General features: G+C 42.4%; 1 protein-coding gene across 1 annotated transcript in view; it reads left to right on the top strand.

The window, feature by feature from the left end:
* Positions 1 to 2,266, top strand: part of ANK2 (ankyrin 2) — a gene marked incomplete at its 5' end in the record, with an annotated part of 189,955 nt that extends 187,689 nt beyond the window's left edge. The window contains 2 exons of the mRNA XM_080621291.1: positions 289 to 471; positions 2,123 to 2,266. Coding sequence (XP_080477417.1) covers positions 289 to 471; positions 2,123 to 2,137 — 198 coding nt within the window. The 3' untranslated portion in view covers positions 2,138 to 2,266. The remainder of the gene's footprint in view (positions 1 to 288; positions 472 to 2,122) is intronic.
* Between the last annotated feature and the right edge of the window lie 12,768 nt (positions 2,267 to 15,034).

Below are 15,034 nucleotides of genomic sequence, written 5' to 3'. Positions count from 1 at the left end.
GGTGTAACTCTGTCGGCCTCAATGGGTGAGCTGGTACAGTAGCCTGCAGTGTGGTGCAGGGTAGCCGTATCCCAGAGCCATTCCTGCTGCCTCATAACGTCTCATTCTGGAGCTGTAAAGCAGGAAATGGAAGGTAGCTCACTGTTTTGATGCATACGTGTGGAAAGCGAGACGCTCCTATTGTTCTATATGGCCACAATCAGGAAGTAATGACAGAGTAGCCAAAAGCGTTCTTAGCATCCATTATGTCATTCACCTCCAGTATACTTCTGCTTTCTAACCTTACAGGTGACCATGTCTGAACCTGCTGTTTTGCCTACTGCCCCTGAGTTCCAGTCCGAGCCAGCAGAAGGCCGGAAGGTCAGCAAAGTCATCAAGAGCACTGTAGTGCAAGGTGAGAGGATGGAGAAACACCTGGGGGATGCCAGCCTAGCTCATGATCTTCCGTCGGCCAAAGAGGACTTTGAAGAGGTACAAATGCCTTTTAAATGTAAAGTATTAAATGAAGGGTCACAACGTAGCTGGGCACAAATTCTACTGTGTCAAAAGTAGAGTTTAAATAGAAAAAAGAATGTAAACTCAGTTATGCTCTGTTGTTATACTCAGCTGTATTATGAAGGGATTAGTATGTAAAGTGTGTGTGCAGGAAGGGAAGAAGCAAACACTACAGAATTAGATGTAAAACATTTTAAGAATCTTAAAACCCCGGGAGGCTTTCAATGAAGTTGTTGGAAATCATGGGTACAGTTACTGTTAAAGCACACATGGAGCGAAGTTCATAAACTGACAGAGTCAAGTCTGCGATCTGGGTGAATTGATGCATTTGTCTTCGATGGGAAGCAACAGTTAACAAGTGAAGTGTAGCACCTTTCCCAGTTTTCCTCTTTTTCTGGTCAGTGTAGATGTTTCAGTAAGAGAAAAGGGGTATGGAATGAAGGTAGCATTTTCTACAAGGAACTGATAGTGCTTTATATCCATTTTGTTGTCCCTTTGAATAACATGTGGAAGGTAGTGGAGATGAACTCACCTCCAAACGAAAGGAAAACAGAAATAATTCTTTTTTTTCTATTAGATTGGTTTGTATGTACTGTATTTCTAGGAAAAGGAGACTCTTTGTGGAAAAACTGGTGTGGCTTCATGCCCTGCCTCTTCCATTTTGGTAGACTCAAGGCTCTGGAGCATCACCCATCATTTCCACATGAACCCACCTCTGTACTGCTAGGGCTGCAAAACTAGCAGCTTGAGGTGGTAGAAGGAACAGCTATACATGAGACAGTATTTTCTGTGATAGGAAAAAGGTGACTGTAGTAGCTGTCACCAATAGAGAGAAAAGATGAGTGCTACAAGCATGGCACAGCACAGCATAGAGTAGGGCTACTTTGCAGCAGAAAGTACTGAGGTGCCTTGGTACAAATACTAGTAAAATGAAACTAGCTTAGACAAGCAGCTCTGGTCTGATCAGTACATTTAAGGAGTATTTGAAAGGATGCAAATGGCAGGCATGTGCTCCTAATGTTTATTTATTCATCTTTTTCTCAGCATTCAACTGCACTACTGCAGATGAGTGCTATATGTTAGAAGATACATTAGGAAGAGCAATATAGCTTCTGTCCTAGGCTTTTGGGTTGTGTTTTAATGTGAGACTTATGTTTTCATTCGAGGCTTTGAGCTATGCAGGTAACCAAATGAAAGTTCAGCTCCCCACTTTGGTAGAGAAAGAAATCCTGAAAGAGGATGGATCAGTGATTAAAAGGTTTGGCTTGGCATGGTGTGGCATGTCAATGAAGTCTTCCTAGAACAGGATTAACAAACACATAACTAATGACTGGATTGATGGGTGTGTCTGAAGTGCAACCACTTACACCGGCAGACCAATGGCAAGGCAGAAGGGCATCCAGGGGCCGGCTGGTGCACCAGTGGGACCCCCCTCAGCCTTCTCCTCGTCCTATGATCCCTGCCCGGCTGCTCAGTTTGTCTTGGCCTACTCTGCACTTCATCTTCTGTCTGTCTTTCCTTCCCCACTCGGTTTTCTGTTACATAGTGGGGGGGATGTGGTGGTGTGCACTCCTTCCTCCCTTCCTTTCCTTCCTCTCAAACTTGTCTCCTTTATTCCATGCTTAAGGACAACACTCACTAAGTCCAGCATGCACAAGAGGACTGTGATGAAGGATCAGTATGGCCAACATGTGCACATAGAAGAGCTGGAAGACACACCAGAAGCACTACCACAGGATGACCTCCAACAGCACCTCCAGCAGCTTCTCAGGCACCTCTGCAGAGAGGACTGCAAATAGGACAACTGAGAAGCTGTCACAACCCAGCCCTCCAGCCCCTTACACAGCATTCACCGTCATTATGTGCACACATCACAACCTACATCACTACCAGAAGACACAGTTATGTCTACTTGTTTCTTGATACAGAGACTTCTTTTTTTTTTTCCTTACCCCATTTTTCATTTCAGCATTTTGTTCAGTTTTTTGGTACACTGTAAGATGAGTTGTGACCAAAGAGCATTCTTCATTCAGGATCATTTTCCACCGAACCATCCTCGCTGTGCTGTGCTGGGAGTTTGTTCACATCGCTGCTTCCTGCTGCTTCTGTGTTGCCTTCCTGAAAGGACGTTTGTGTCCATGAAAGGACTTCATGCACAGGCCTCTTGAACAAACTATGTACATGCATAATCACCACAGCAGCTAACATGTAAACTCCCTGTATATAGTGACAGCACTTGGACTTACAGACTGCAGAAAGCACACTGCCACCCACTGCGAGTAGCATCACAGGTTACAAGCTCTGTTGATGCTGCCCATGAGTGATTCACAACACAAACGTTAACATGATCGATGGCAAACACAGATTTGCTGAGAAGGAAGCACTGCAGATCTACTGCATCCGCAAGACTTCCACTTTAGGGACTTAATCTAGTGAAAGCTCTGAAAGCCAAGCTCAAAACCTGGAAGTTCAGCTGTTCCCCCAAAGCAACAGCTGACTATGGCCATTCATACTTCCAAGAGCTTTGGAAAGCCACTTACACATTACCAGAAAGAGGAAAAAAAGGAAAAAAAACAAACCGAAATACTCACTTAGGTAACGAACTCACTAGCAGCTATCTCTATGGCACACTTGTGTATGGGATTAACCTCTTTTAGATCTGGACGTGTGGCAGGGTGTATTTAATAATCCCAACTGCTGTAGTTTCCCGTTCTCAGCACCGCTTTGCCAACCACACCATCTCATTGGTGGTACTTCCTGCTGGCCGCTGCACTGTAGATACCTACAGGAGACAGACCTACCTACCGCACCAGGAGAGTAATTCAGTTTCTGTGTTTTATTGAGATTGCCTCTTATCCAACACATGCATGTGGCATCAGAGGGGCAAGCCCAAACCCTCTCATAATACTGTCAGCTTGTCAGCCCTCTTAGCACTGAGCGAGCAGTTTTTACCTTCCAGTGTGGAGTTTTTTAACAAGAAAGTGCTTACAGTCCTTCATAAGCCATTTTCTGTTCCTATATTGTTTTCTGTCTCTACATAGGATATATATATTTCTAAACTAACCGACTGACAACCATGACAGCATGTCCACACTTTTATTTTCCTAAAAGAGAAAGTAGAATTCCAACATTGTGGGTGTTCTGCACCTTCATATGCAACAGAGGGAGCTCTGGAGTGTTGTAGCATGTGTAGTGCACATACATACACCCAAACTGACCGTTTTTAAACAGCTGTTTGAGTTTTTATTAGTATACACAAGACCCCAGTATAGGATACCCTCTCCTCTGAGAGTAATGCTTTTTCCAAGCCTATCTGACCTTCTACCGTTACATGGTCCTTTGGTTCCTTAATTACTCACTCAGTGCTCAGATCAAGGGCACTTCCTTGACAGTCACAATGCTGGAAGCCCCAAATCTCTCAGGAGTTCTGGCTTCCTGCAGGCCAACCTGCCCAAGGTGCCATATAGGAGAAATAGCTAAATTAATACAACAAAATATTTCAGCAGCCAAACCAAACGAGACCCCTGATGAAACATTCCCCACCGCATCACGGCTTCCTTTCTGACCGAGATAGCATAGGATGGTCTTCAAGGACGGGGCTCTAAAGAAATGCATTTCTGTTGTGTTCTTTGCGGTGCAGATGATGTTCTGTGTAACAACATAATGGTTATTCACCTCTTATTTTGATTTTTTGCTGTGTTATCAGAGAACTTGAATACTGTGAGAAGAAGTGAATTTTAAGTTGAGAAATCAGCATCTTGTTCCCATGGTGATAACACTAACTGAATATATCTATGAGGGCATGTATTAGTTAAAAATTAAAAGAAAAATACAACACGAACAATACATAGCTGCAATGTGTACAATGGCTGATTTAACTAAATAAACATGTACAAGTGTTCAATGTAGAACGCCTCGCTCTCCTTTACTGCCAGGACAGCAGAAACAACAGCTCCCATTTGGATACCTTACCCAAATTATCACTGTTACAGTTCCTCTGTATATTTGTTTCTGCTATTCAGCACCAACTGCTAAGTGTCCATCTTTGCAACAGCCAGACACCCTTTGAAAAACTAGTAACAGCAATTAAAAAGCAAGTATCTTGCCTTGTTAGCTAGTTATTTTATTGCACCTGAAATGCTGGAGTTTTCCCTCAAACATGGCCCAGACAGTTCATTACAGTCACTTAGTTTCTCAACCTGAGGAAGGACAAGGAAGAAAAGGGCATGGTGGAATTCTGCCACATCTTAAATCTGCCACATGTAACATCCTTTTAATGCAAAGAAAAGTCTCATTTTTTTGCCAGTTGAAGCTTATCCAGTCTGCACAATCACTGCAGCACTGTGGCTAACGTAACAGCTCACATTGCCCCAGCCTCCCCCTTCTGCTACTTACTCTCACTACATTTTTTATGGGGACACATTAGTTTGAGGTTTCTTAAGAAAACCCAAGTTCGAAAACCCAAGTTCTTAAACCCAGGGACAAACCTTGTGCTCTTCAGGGCCTGTCAAGTGGCAGCAACTCAGGTTGTTCCTTTCCACCTTGAGCAAAGGCTTTATTTCTGAACGCAAGTATACAGCAACCACAATCTACTTACAAAACTGAAGAGATTTATAAAGCTCTTTCAATTAACTAGCTTTTTTCTTTTAACCTGAATATAAAGCTCTATAAGCCAGCCTTGCTAGCAGAGCCTCCATTATCTTCTTAGTCTCAGACTTGATTGACAGTTTATGTCGAATGAAAATGGAAAAAGAATTAGAGAGATAGAACACAAAAAGCATAAGCACCTTCCCACTGAGTCATGAAGTTTAGACTAGACCCCCACCTTGCTTTCTAAACTCCTGACAGAGCCTAGGTTCGACTGGATCTTGTCTTGGTCTCAGGTCAGCGGTTTGTGTCCAATGGCATTGGAAAAGCAATTGGAAGTATAAGGATTGAAGGTGAAAAGGATGAGAGAGACATGGCTGTTGAGCCACAAGATTCAGATTGGACCCCCTTGCTTTCTAAACAGAGCATAGGTACAGCTGGATCTAGTCTTAGTCTCAGGCTTGATCTATGGTTCATGTCCAACATCAGTAGATCTGAGCAATTAGTAACAGTAAAAATGCAAAAACTCCAAAATTGACAATGCATCGTCTCCTTCACCCTATCCCAACAGGCCACAGTCACCACAAGAGCAAGGTCTGGCCATGGCCACAAGACAACAAAATTCTCCTCCAGCCATTTCAACACAACATCATTTCCCAAGGGGTGAGTGATACCAGCCTCACCTCTCCAGGCTTCCTGACACACTTGCCTTTGTCTGTTCTTCCTAGCAGAGAATATTGCTACCTCCACTTTATCTTGCTACTGCTAGTGTTCAAAAATGGAGACCATTAACATAAAATGTATAAAAGGTGGTTGAACCTTCCTGAGGCCAGATAGAATTAACCTCCACTCAGCTTTTCCTGAGCTGGCACTGTACAGCACTTTGATTCAATAGCCACTAGAGTGCAGCAAAAGTCTTTAATGAAAAGACAAACCCACACCACACGACTCCCATGATTTTTTGAGATCAAATGCTCCAGTATAATCAAGAAACTCCCCACCCCTTATTCCACATTACAGTTATGTACACATGTATTCTATTTCCATACATACACACTATCTTCTCCCCTGAGACTGCAACAGTAAAAGGCTGAAAAAAGTTTCAATAAGGGAATCAGAATACTTGAAGAGTTAAATTTCATAAAAATCATAGAGTGGTTTTGGGCTGGAACCTTAAAGCTCATTCAGTTCCAGCCCCCCTGCCACAGGCAGGGACACCTTCCACTAGACCAGATTGCCCAAGTCCCGTCCAACCTGTCCTTGAACACTGCCAGGGATAGGGCAGATACAGCTTTGCAGGGCAACCTGTGCCAGCACCTCAGCACCCTTACAGGGAAGAACTTCTTCCTATTGCCTAAATGAAATCTCCCTTTTTTTCAGTTTAAAGCCATTGGCCCCTGTCCTGCCCCTACAGGCCCTTGTCAAAAGCCTCTCTCCAGCTTTCTTGGCAGCCCCCTTTAGGTACTGGAAGGCTGCTGCTGCTGAATAAACAGTGCGGCAGTTTCAATTTCTTAAGACACAGGTTTTCTCTGAAAACAGTATGTTTGGCGCTGGGCAATGGCTAGAAGGTGCAGCTCTTACTCTGCTGAAGTGGCTGTCTAATGCCATGGCACACATATTAGATGTTATCCTGATGAGGAATGAGGAGCAGCTGGCCCTTTAGCCAGCCTGACCTGCAGGCAGTCACCAAACCCAGGCTCATTGCAGGGGGTTGGACTACATCACCTTTAAACCCAAACCATTCCCTGTTTTGTTGACAACTTAGCAAGAGGTGCAGTTACACTTGCTCTTTGAAATGGTAAATAATTAAAAGACCTCACCCAATGAAGATAAATATGAAGATATTGCCAGTAATGAAGCCTGAAAACAGCAGAGTTTGTGCTGGAGACAGGCTTCTAGATTTGACAGTGCCACACTCCTTCTTTACTTCCTAAATAGCACTATATTCTTTATGAGTCATTCCTAACCAGCATTGCACTCCATCTTTGTGTTTGGCTTACAATATTTCTGGGTCATTCACTCCCACCTTTAGCAAGTAAGTTAACCCGTCTTAGACAGGAGGCCTGTCCCCCCACAGCTCCATACACACAGCTGTGAGCAGTGTGCCACAGTTACTTGCCAGCAAAACCATCAGTAATCCTTAACTGGACACCCCATCATCTCACACAGGCTCTCCCTATTCCATTTTTGCGCAAATCACTAAGCCATTGACTTGGTCCTGCCACAAGTCATGCCAACAGACCGGCATGTGGTCTACTGGGCATGAGAAATTGGTGGATGAAGCAGATAAGGGAGTGAGGAGCTGACAAAAGCCACAGACAGTGCTGAGAGAGATGCCTGTGTTTCACAGGGGCTTAAAAGGGAATTTGGACAACCACAGGGGAGTACTGGGGAGATGCTTCTGAGGTAACCATATCCATAATGCCCTCTAAGGGAACAATAATAATAACAACAATACCAATTATTATGCCATATTAACATTATTATTGTTGCTATTGTTAGTTTTATCATTATTATTCCTTCTTGATATCATAAATACCAAGTATGAGTATGGATCTAGTAAAAGTGGGACCATCCCAGAAAAAGTAATTGGAGGCAGGTTGTTTATTCAAGGGGACTTGAGGCAGAAAAAGTGAGGTGCAAGAATGGCAGAAAGGAGGGTCAAGAAATGGGAAAAGGAATAATACAGTCATATGAATGGGGCCTGCACTTGAGCACAGCAGGACAATGAAATAAAACCCATGCTCCTGACCCTACCGAAAGAGTTGAAGCTGCTTCTGTGGCCAAGAGGCCTGGAGCAGGGGGTGGGGAGAAGGCAGGCAAGAGGTTTTCCCTGCCCCAAATGGGAACACCGAGGCAGATGGATTGCACTGTCATGTGCTACTGCCCATTCCCAGCCAAACAGAAAGTTCCCACCGATTCCCATTACTCCTACTGATGCACCTCACTGCTCTGCATGTGGGTTTATCAAATTCAGCGGCATTCACTTTATTTTCCACAAGAACACTGGCATTGACCATGGCTGCATATGTTACAAACTGTGGAAAACCAGTCCCTGGTGGGTTTTTTTGTTTGTGAGTTTCATTCTGTTTCTTTGGTTTTGTTTGTTTCAAGTAATTGAAACCAACTGTACTGCAGGAACAACTGTCTGGGGGTTAAATTCCAAATTGTGTTTTCAGGCACAGCAGGGTCTCACGTTCTGCTTAGGAGAAGGTGCTGTTAGTTAAGTGTGTCTGTAGATGCTAGCTCTCCTATGTGCAAATCAGGGTGCTGTACCATGCACGGTGATGCTGCATCCTTATTTATGCCAGTACCAGTGTGTCTCAAACCCATGTGGATAATCAGAAATGCTTTTAGAAAACTCTCAAGTACCTGAGAAAACTTTTCTGCAGCTTCCTGCAGCTCCGCTTTGTCTTCCCAGGTACTTGATGGTTTCCTAAGCCTGTTTCGGACTACCAGGAATGTTTTGAGTGCCTCCTTAGCTGCAGACCAATGGCTCAATTTAATAGTACTTTTAATGACAGTCATTGGCAGGCAGGTGTGATTTTCCTTGCTCCCATCTCACCAAAAGCAAGTCTAGAAATATGAGTATAAATAAATGAGCCATTAGTGACAGCTGTTTATTTCCAACTGAGTTATCTTTCTTCTGTTTTATATTACTTTGTTGCGAGGGCTTTACTTCTGCTCTTAATTTCTCTGTCCCACTTATTTTAATATCCAGGTGTCACAACTGAATGGCATACAGCAGTAGGTTTTATGCATTTACTCCAAACACACTGAGAAAACACTGACTGAAGAATCTCAGAGCCATTTCTCTAAGGTCTTTGCAGCACAGAGTCTGAAATGCACATTTTGGAGGGGTGGCAGTTAGGGGCTTGCCTGGCAATTCAGACACCAGAAAAGCTGTTGCAGGTTCTGGACATTAAGTCACTCGAATACTGAATAGTGTCCAGGTACTCTGGCTAGTCTCCTGGATAGACAGTATTTCAGCGTTGAAGAGAAGGCCTTGTCTGGGGACAACACTTAGAAATCAATGTTACAGAGACAGGAAAATGACTGATCCCGTTGGGGTGCAGAAATACTTAGGTAGGAGGAGATAGGCAAAACTGCATATAGGAATTCAGATCCAACTTGATAGTGGCAGGACCTCTACAAATCTTAAGTTCTTAGAAAAAGTCTGCAAGCATCTTTAGCATCATTTTGCTACCAGACTTCGATTAATATTCAGCAGAAATCTTTGTTCCTTACAAATCCCTGAACAGAGCCAGAGGACTGCACCCAAGTCCATCTCTTAGTGTACTGAGCCTTTACAACACTCATTCTCAGGGATTCTCTAACCTCACTTTTCCATGAGTTCCAGCATGTGTTTTATCTATTTAATATGGTTTCTGATACTGCCTCAGCTTTTACATCTAATTTTAAGAGGCTTTTTCACCTGCAGGCTGCCATTTGCTGGTATGTGATGTATTCATGCACACACCTTGAGGCATGAGCCTAGCAACATAAATCCTTTTTTGCAAAAAGAATTGAAATCACCAATGTGGTATACTCAGATGTTAATGATCAAAATTACCTTTGGCAGTTTTGCATGGGCTCCAAAATGAACCTGCTCCCTCTTTTTTTTCGGAGGTAAGCAATTTCTGGCTTCAGTTATCACTTAGTTGTTTGTTGAGCTGCCTGGAGGAAAGTCACTGAAATGAAATGCTGGAATGTAGCTGTCTAGAGATGTATGATCCCTTAGTCTTTCACAGATTCTTGAATTTGGAATAGAAACAATGACAAAAAGAAATTTTTTACCAATCAGATGGTAATTTTAGGATATGTGACCAAGAAAAATGATCAGACTTTCAAACCAACTTAGAGACCGATTCCTGTGCTTTCACTAGAAAGGCTTCTAGGTTCATTTTATGTTTCTGCAATTTCTCTTCTTTTTCTAATGAAAGCTGTTTGGGTGGTTTTTTTTTTTGTTTGTTTTTTTTTTTTTTTGGTCTGAGGTTGGTTTGTTGTTGGTTTTGTTTGGTTGGTTGGTTTTTAATTATTTACTATGCCTCCAAATTGGTTGTGTTACTCTTGAGCTCTCCTCTGCTTATCAGTATTTATCATACCTCAAAGGGTTAAGCACACTTTAAAGGTGTGCATTGGAGAAGAGGATGAGAAAACCCACACTGTGGCTGTATTATCTCTCTATTGTCACTTGTCACTAAATTCACACTTTGTTATTTGACTGCAAAGGAGAAAGGAGAGGACAATTACAGCCTAAAGAGGAAATGGAATATGTGAATGCAGTATTTTTTTCCCTCACACTTCCATTTCATGTCTTCATAACCATTATTTCATTCCCTGAAACCAAACCCATTTATGAGAAGCTGCAGCTCAGCTGTAAAAAAAATTCCAATCTAGAAACTTCTCCAATGTTATCCTGAGTGATGACTCAAAAGCATCTCATGTCTTGTTCAACTGTCCTAAGCTGCCTCCCAGGGGTAGACAGACTGGCTGGCAGCAGTGAAGCAAAATGAATGCTTCTCATAGGTATAAGTATGCATTTATGTAGGTTGTACTCACATTTGTCATCATCATCATCATCATCATCACAGTTGTCACTGCTGACAACAAAGAGCAGGTACTCTGATTAAGTGGTCAGAGAATGACTAATGCCTTTTCTGAGTTTATCTTCATGTGGTGGGACAGCTGATCCCGCCACACTCTTGCCACAGAGCATAACAGAAAGTATGCATTATTGAAGGAAAATCAGCAGTTCTGGTCAAACCCATAGCTCAGATGACTTGACCACAGCCATACAAGATGTGTGCTGAGCCCCTTCTGCTTGGACAACTGAAGCTGTGAATTACCTCAAAGTGACTTACACCCCGATAAGCTCTGGCTTTTAATTCCAGACCTGGTTTAGTTTCCTTTCCATTATTATCTTTCAATTTTCTTTGAGAGGCAACAGCGATAAAGTAAGCCTTGATGTTTTTCGTAAGTCCCCCAAAGACACATGCTCCCCCAAATTAGATGGCAGTCATAATGCAAAGAGATTTATGTTTCATGTGCAGAAATGTTGTGGGAAGAAAGATGAAAGTGTAGCAAATAGGAAGAACTGGCTCCTAATTATAAGCATGTATCTAGACTACGTTAAGCAGCCCAACTTTTCTGAAAAGTAACAAAACATCAGCATTGAGCTCTGCAAGCAGATGCTAATAGAAGGATGAAGGACAAAAGTTTTTGCTGCCCCTAACTCCCCTTTTCAATCCTACTAACTCTGTTACTTGGCCAGTCACTTCCACTGTATTATCGTTTGGACTACAACAAGCTTTTTTGGCCAGTAGACAGAACCTGGCTTCTTGTAACAATGGCCAAATGACAGAATCTCACAGCAATGACCTTGTAGCAATACAGATTTTTTGTGCTCAGGGACCTGGAGTAGGACCCATAAAAATTTGGTATTATTTCCTAGTATAGGCAGTACTTGGGCTCAGCTATCTTGGGCTGGTCAATTCAACTTCTCTTATACCTTTGTCAGCCTTTATTTACAAAGAGAATGCTGCAATTATCTGGTTTCCTTTGTCTTGCCTCTTCACAAAGAAATTTTTTCTTCATGTCAGGGAAACCGATGGGAAGGATGATCTGATCCTTTGCTGCAGGAGCTCATAGAATATCTTCAAATTAAAGTTTATTTATTTTAACTGAAAATTATCAATGTATTCATTTCAGTGGAACCAAACATAGGAAGCTTGAAAAACTCAGATTATCAAAGACCTTTAAAAAAGTAATTTCTGACAAATAGGAAACAGCTAACCTTTTCTTCTGCTTCAGACTCCGCATGCATGCATGTGCACTGAGGCAATATGCTTTAACCAAGTCACTGTAAAACTGGGACCTTATAATGACATCTTCTCCATCAATCACCACCATCTCAAATGTCCTCCATTTGTCCACCAGCTTAGAAAGATTAATCTGGCATCTAAATATCAGAGCCTAACTTAAAGTTCTTTTTGCTTTTGTAGGGTAGTACTGGTGGCAAAAAAACTCAGTAACTTTGGCATGTGGGTTTTCTGGGAGGGACTTTGGGTGGGTTTTTCTCCTTTTTTTTAATTTTGCTTTTTTATAGGGTATACAAAGAAAATATACTGCTAATGTTTTACATATGTATTAGCTTTGAACTGCTGACAGATGCAGGAAGTTGGGTTTAGCTACTATAATTAACTAGTATGACCTTCAAAACTCACGGTGCATTAGCACATGCTTTATTACTGCCCTCCATTCCAGTACTGCCCTCAGAATCACACGATGTGGCTTTTCTCAGATTTGAGAACTGCTGCCTAGTTTTAGTTCTAGGAGAGATGGGAACCTTGCTTTTCAGCAGGAACTTAACTCGGGACACCACCAGCTCAGAAGGCAGACAGGTTCCTGTGATGAAAGCTTGGAATGTGAGCGAATGCCACAAACCATGAAGTGCTATGTGCCATGCAGCCAGCATAAGCCTCTCTAAGCTCTCTTCATAATTCTGGCCATAAACCCGTCATACGCAGACTGTAATCACCGTCATTCAGTGAATGAAACTCACCCTTGCGCTTAAAACCCCCTGTCATCCCTTGACTTTGTGGCCTTGGACAAATTATAGACTGGCAGTTTTTCACCCATAAAACTAGGTAGGCAATGCTCGCCTATCATCAATGACAAAGTAAGGATTAATTTTCAAAAGCCTACCAATCAAACAATGAAGCATGGCAACACTACAGCTGCTGAGTGTGTCCCAGCAACAGGTCTCATAGAAAAGGGAGACACAAAAAGTTAAATTAAAAAATAAGGACGATGGAGGGATTAGTTTCAGACACAGAAGTATATTATTTGTTTTGAGGACTGGCACGTGTTGTCACTGTGCTTTTAACATGATAAATGCCATGTAGTAATAACCTCAGGACTTCTGGCGGCGGAGAGGATGAAAGGGTTTGGGAAGAGGAGCAAGGCAGGGTACAAGCAAAGAGATGAGCATCCAAGCAGAAGGGCAGGGAGTACAGAGGCACATTCTGACAGAGGTGTTAAAAGATCCAACCAACAAAAGTCCTAGACTGCTTTCTCCTCTCATCATCAGAACATTTAGATCTTTGTGCCAGTTACTTCTCCTCAGAGACGAGTGGTGTGACCTGCTAAGGCCTTTTAATGAAAACAGCATACTCCTCACACACACAACCCCCAGCTCTTCCACTCTCTCAAATATCCCCCTCACATCCTTTTGGCAGACAGCAAAAGACTTGTGGGATGCAAAGTAGCTCTGCCTTGTCATGTGTGAAAAGCTGGTCTTAACTGGGAAACAGCATTTACAGGAACGTGTAATGTCGCAAGATTCAACACCAAGATCCCTTATTTAACTACAGAGGAGAGAGTGAGTATGGGAGCATGCTGCCTCTTAGTGTACCTCAGGGTACTAACTTTGAGAAACCCATTATAAAGAGATGAGCAAAGCATCAGCTGAGGACTTTTAGGGCTTTGTTATTTGTACCTGTTCACGTACTAAAACTACCAAACACATCCAGCTATTTAAGTAGAGAGATGTGTCACATTTCCTGTCCTCAGCTTTGTGTTAATTAATCCCTGTTGCACTTTTGAACCTCTGTGGCATCTTCAGGTGTCCAGAGAAAGAGATCCTTTTCTGCTGTTGTTAGGGACATTATGGCGATTTTTTTTTTTTTCCCCTGAAGCTGCATGGAAACACAAACTAGATCCTTCTCTGCTTATTTTTCAGTGAAAAAACAGAGAAAGGCTGTCTCAACTATCCATTCGGTGGTTATGACACTGACATTGCACAGGAGACACACTCAGACTCCTGGCCTGAATTAAAAAAGAGCAAAACCTCCTACTTGTGTCTTTTCAGATCCCTGACAAAGTGCTCTTACATCCAGGCTCTGAAATTAGTTTGTGCATGTCTGTCTCCATCAAGAGGATTTAACTAAACCAAGTGGTTTAGTCCCAACAGGAGACTGAAACAGTGCCTCCCAGACCAGATCATAGAATGACGTGGCAACACCTATATCCAATCAGATGAGCACAAAAATCACATTTGATGAAACACACTTTTTATACCAACCAAACTGTGCCACTGAACTCACAGATCTGCTTCAAACTGCAGCGATGGCTTTGTGAGGCACTTCACTTCAGCTCTCGTGAAGGGCCAGCACAGGCCAGCCTGCCATGCTTGCACTTCTTAGAGCATCATGACACTCCACAGGTAACACTTCTAGTGAAGGATGAATGCATTGCACAATAAAATTCCCTCCTTTCTTCACCCATTTTAGTCACTGCCCTAAGTAGTTAGGGCAGAATTAAAAAAATTAAAAATAAAATAATAAAATCTATTACAGCTCTTTAGAAGGGATTTCTTTTCATGAGTATTGTTGTACACATTTTGAAAACATTATTTTTTGATGGTTTGACTACCAGCACACAGAATTCTACCATTCTAATGAGCCACAGACATGCAGTTTTCCAGGTATCGCCGATGATTTCAGATGTCTCAAATCTGAGCATTCAGAAACATCTTCAATCATGTTGGGACCTGGTGAGATGAAGAAAGTTCCTGCAGGTGATCAACCAAGGCAGATCTTAGCTGGGTCCCTCTCAGATGCTAGAAACTAGTTACTACTCTCAGGTTCTAAAAAATAAACACAGATGGAGTATATTTAAGACTTTAACTACAAGGTAATTTTGGTCAACTTTCACAGAATTCTTCAATCCACAGGTTCTCCAGGGTCTAGAAAGCCAGTCTGAAAACTACCAACACAAAGAATAGCAATGGAAGCGTGGAAATGGAAATTGCCACATCAGAAATACAAATGCACGTGTCTACGTGTAGTCCACAGGCAGCCCCAAGGGCAACCAGAGGACCAGAAATAAAGCCTGTAAACAAGCCATGGTCCTGCGTGCTACCAGTCCCTATTTTATTATGTATAAAGGT

Source organism: Psittacula echo, assembly GCF_963264785.1.
Source record: "Psittacula echo genome assembly, chromosome: 1".
In the NCBI taxonomy this organism is placed as follows: domain Eukaryota; kingdom Metazoa; phylum Chordata; class Aves; order Psittaciformes; family Psittacidae; genus Psittacula; species Psittacula echo.
This window is presented reverse-complemented; position numbering and strand designations above follow the sequence as displayed.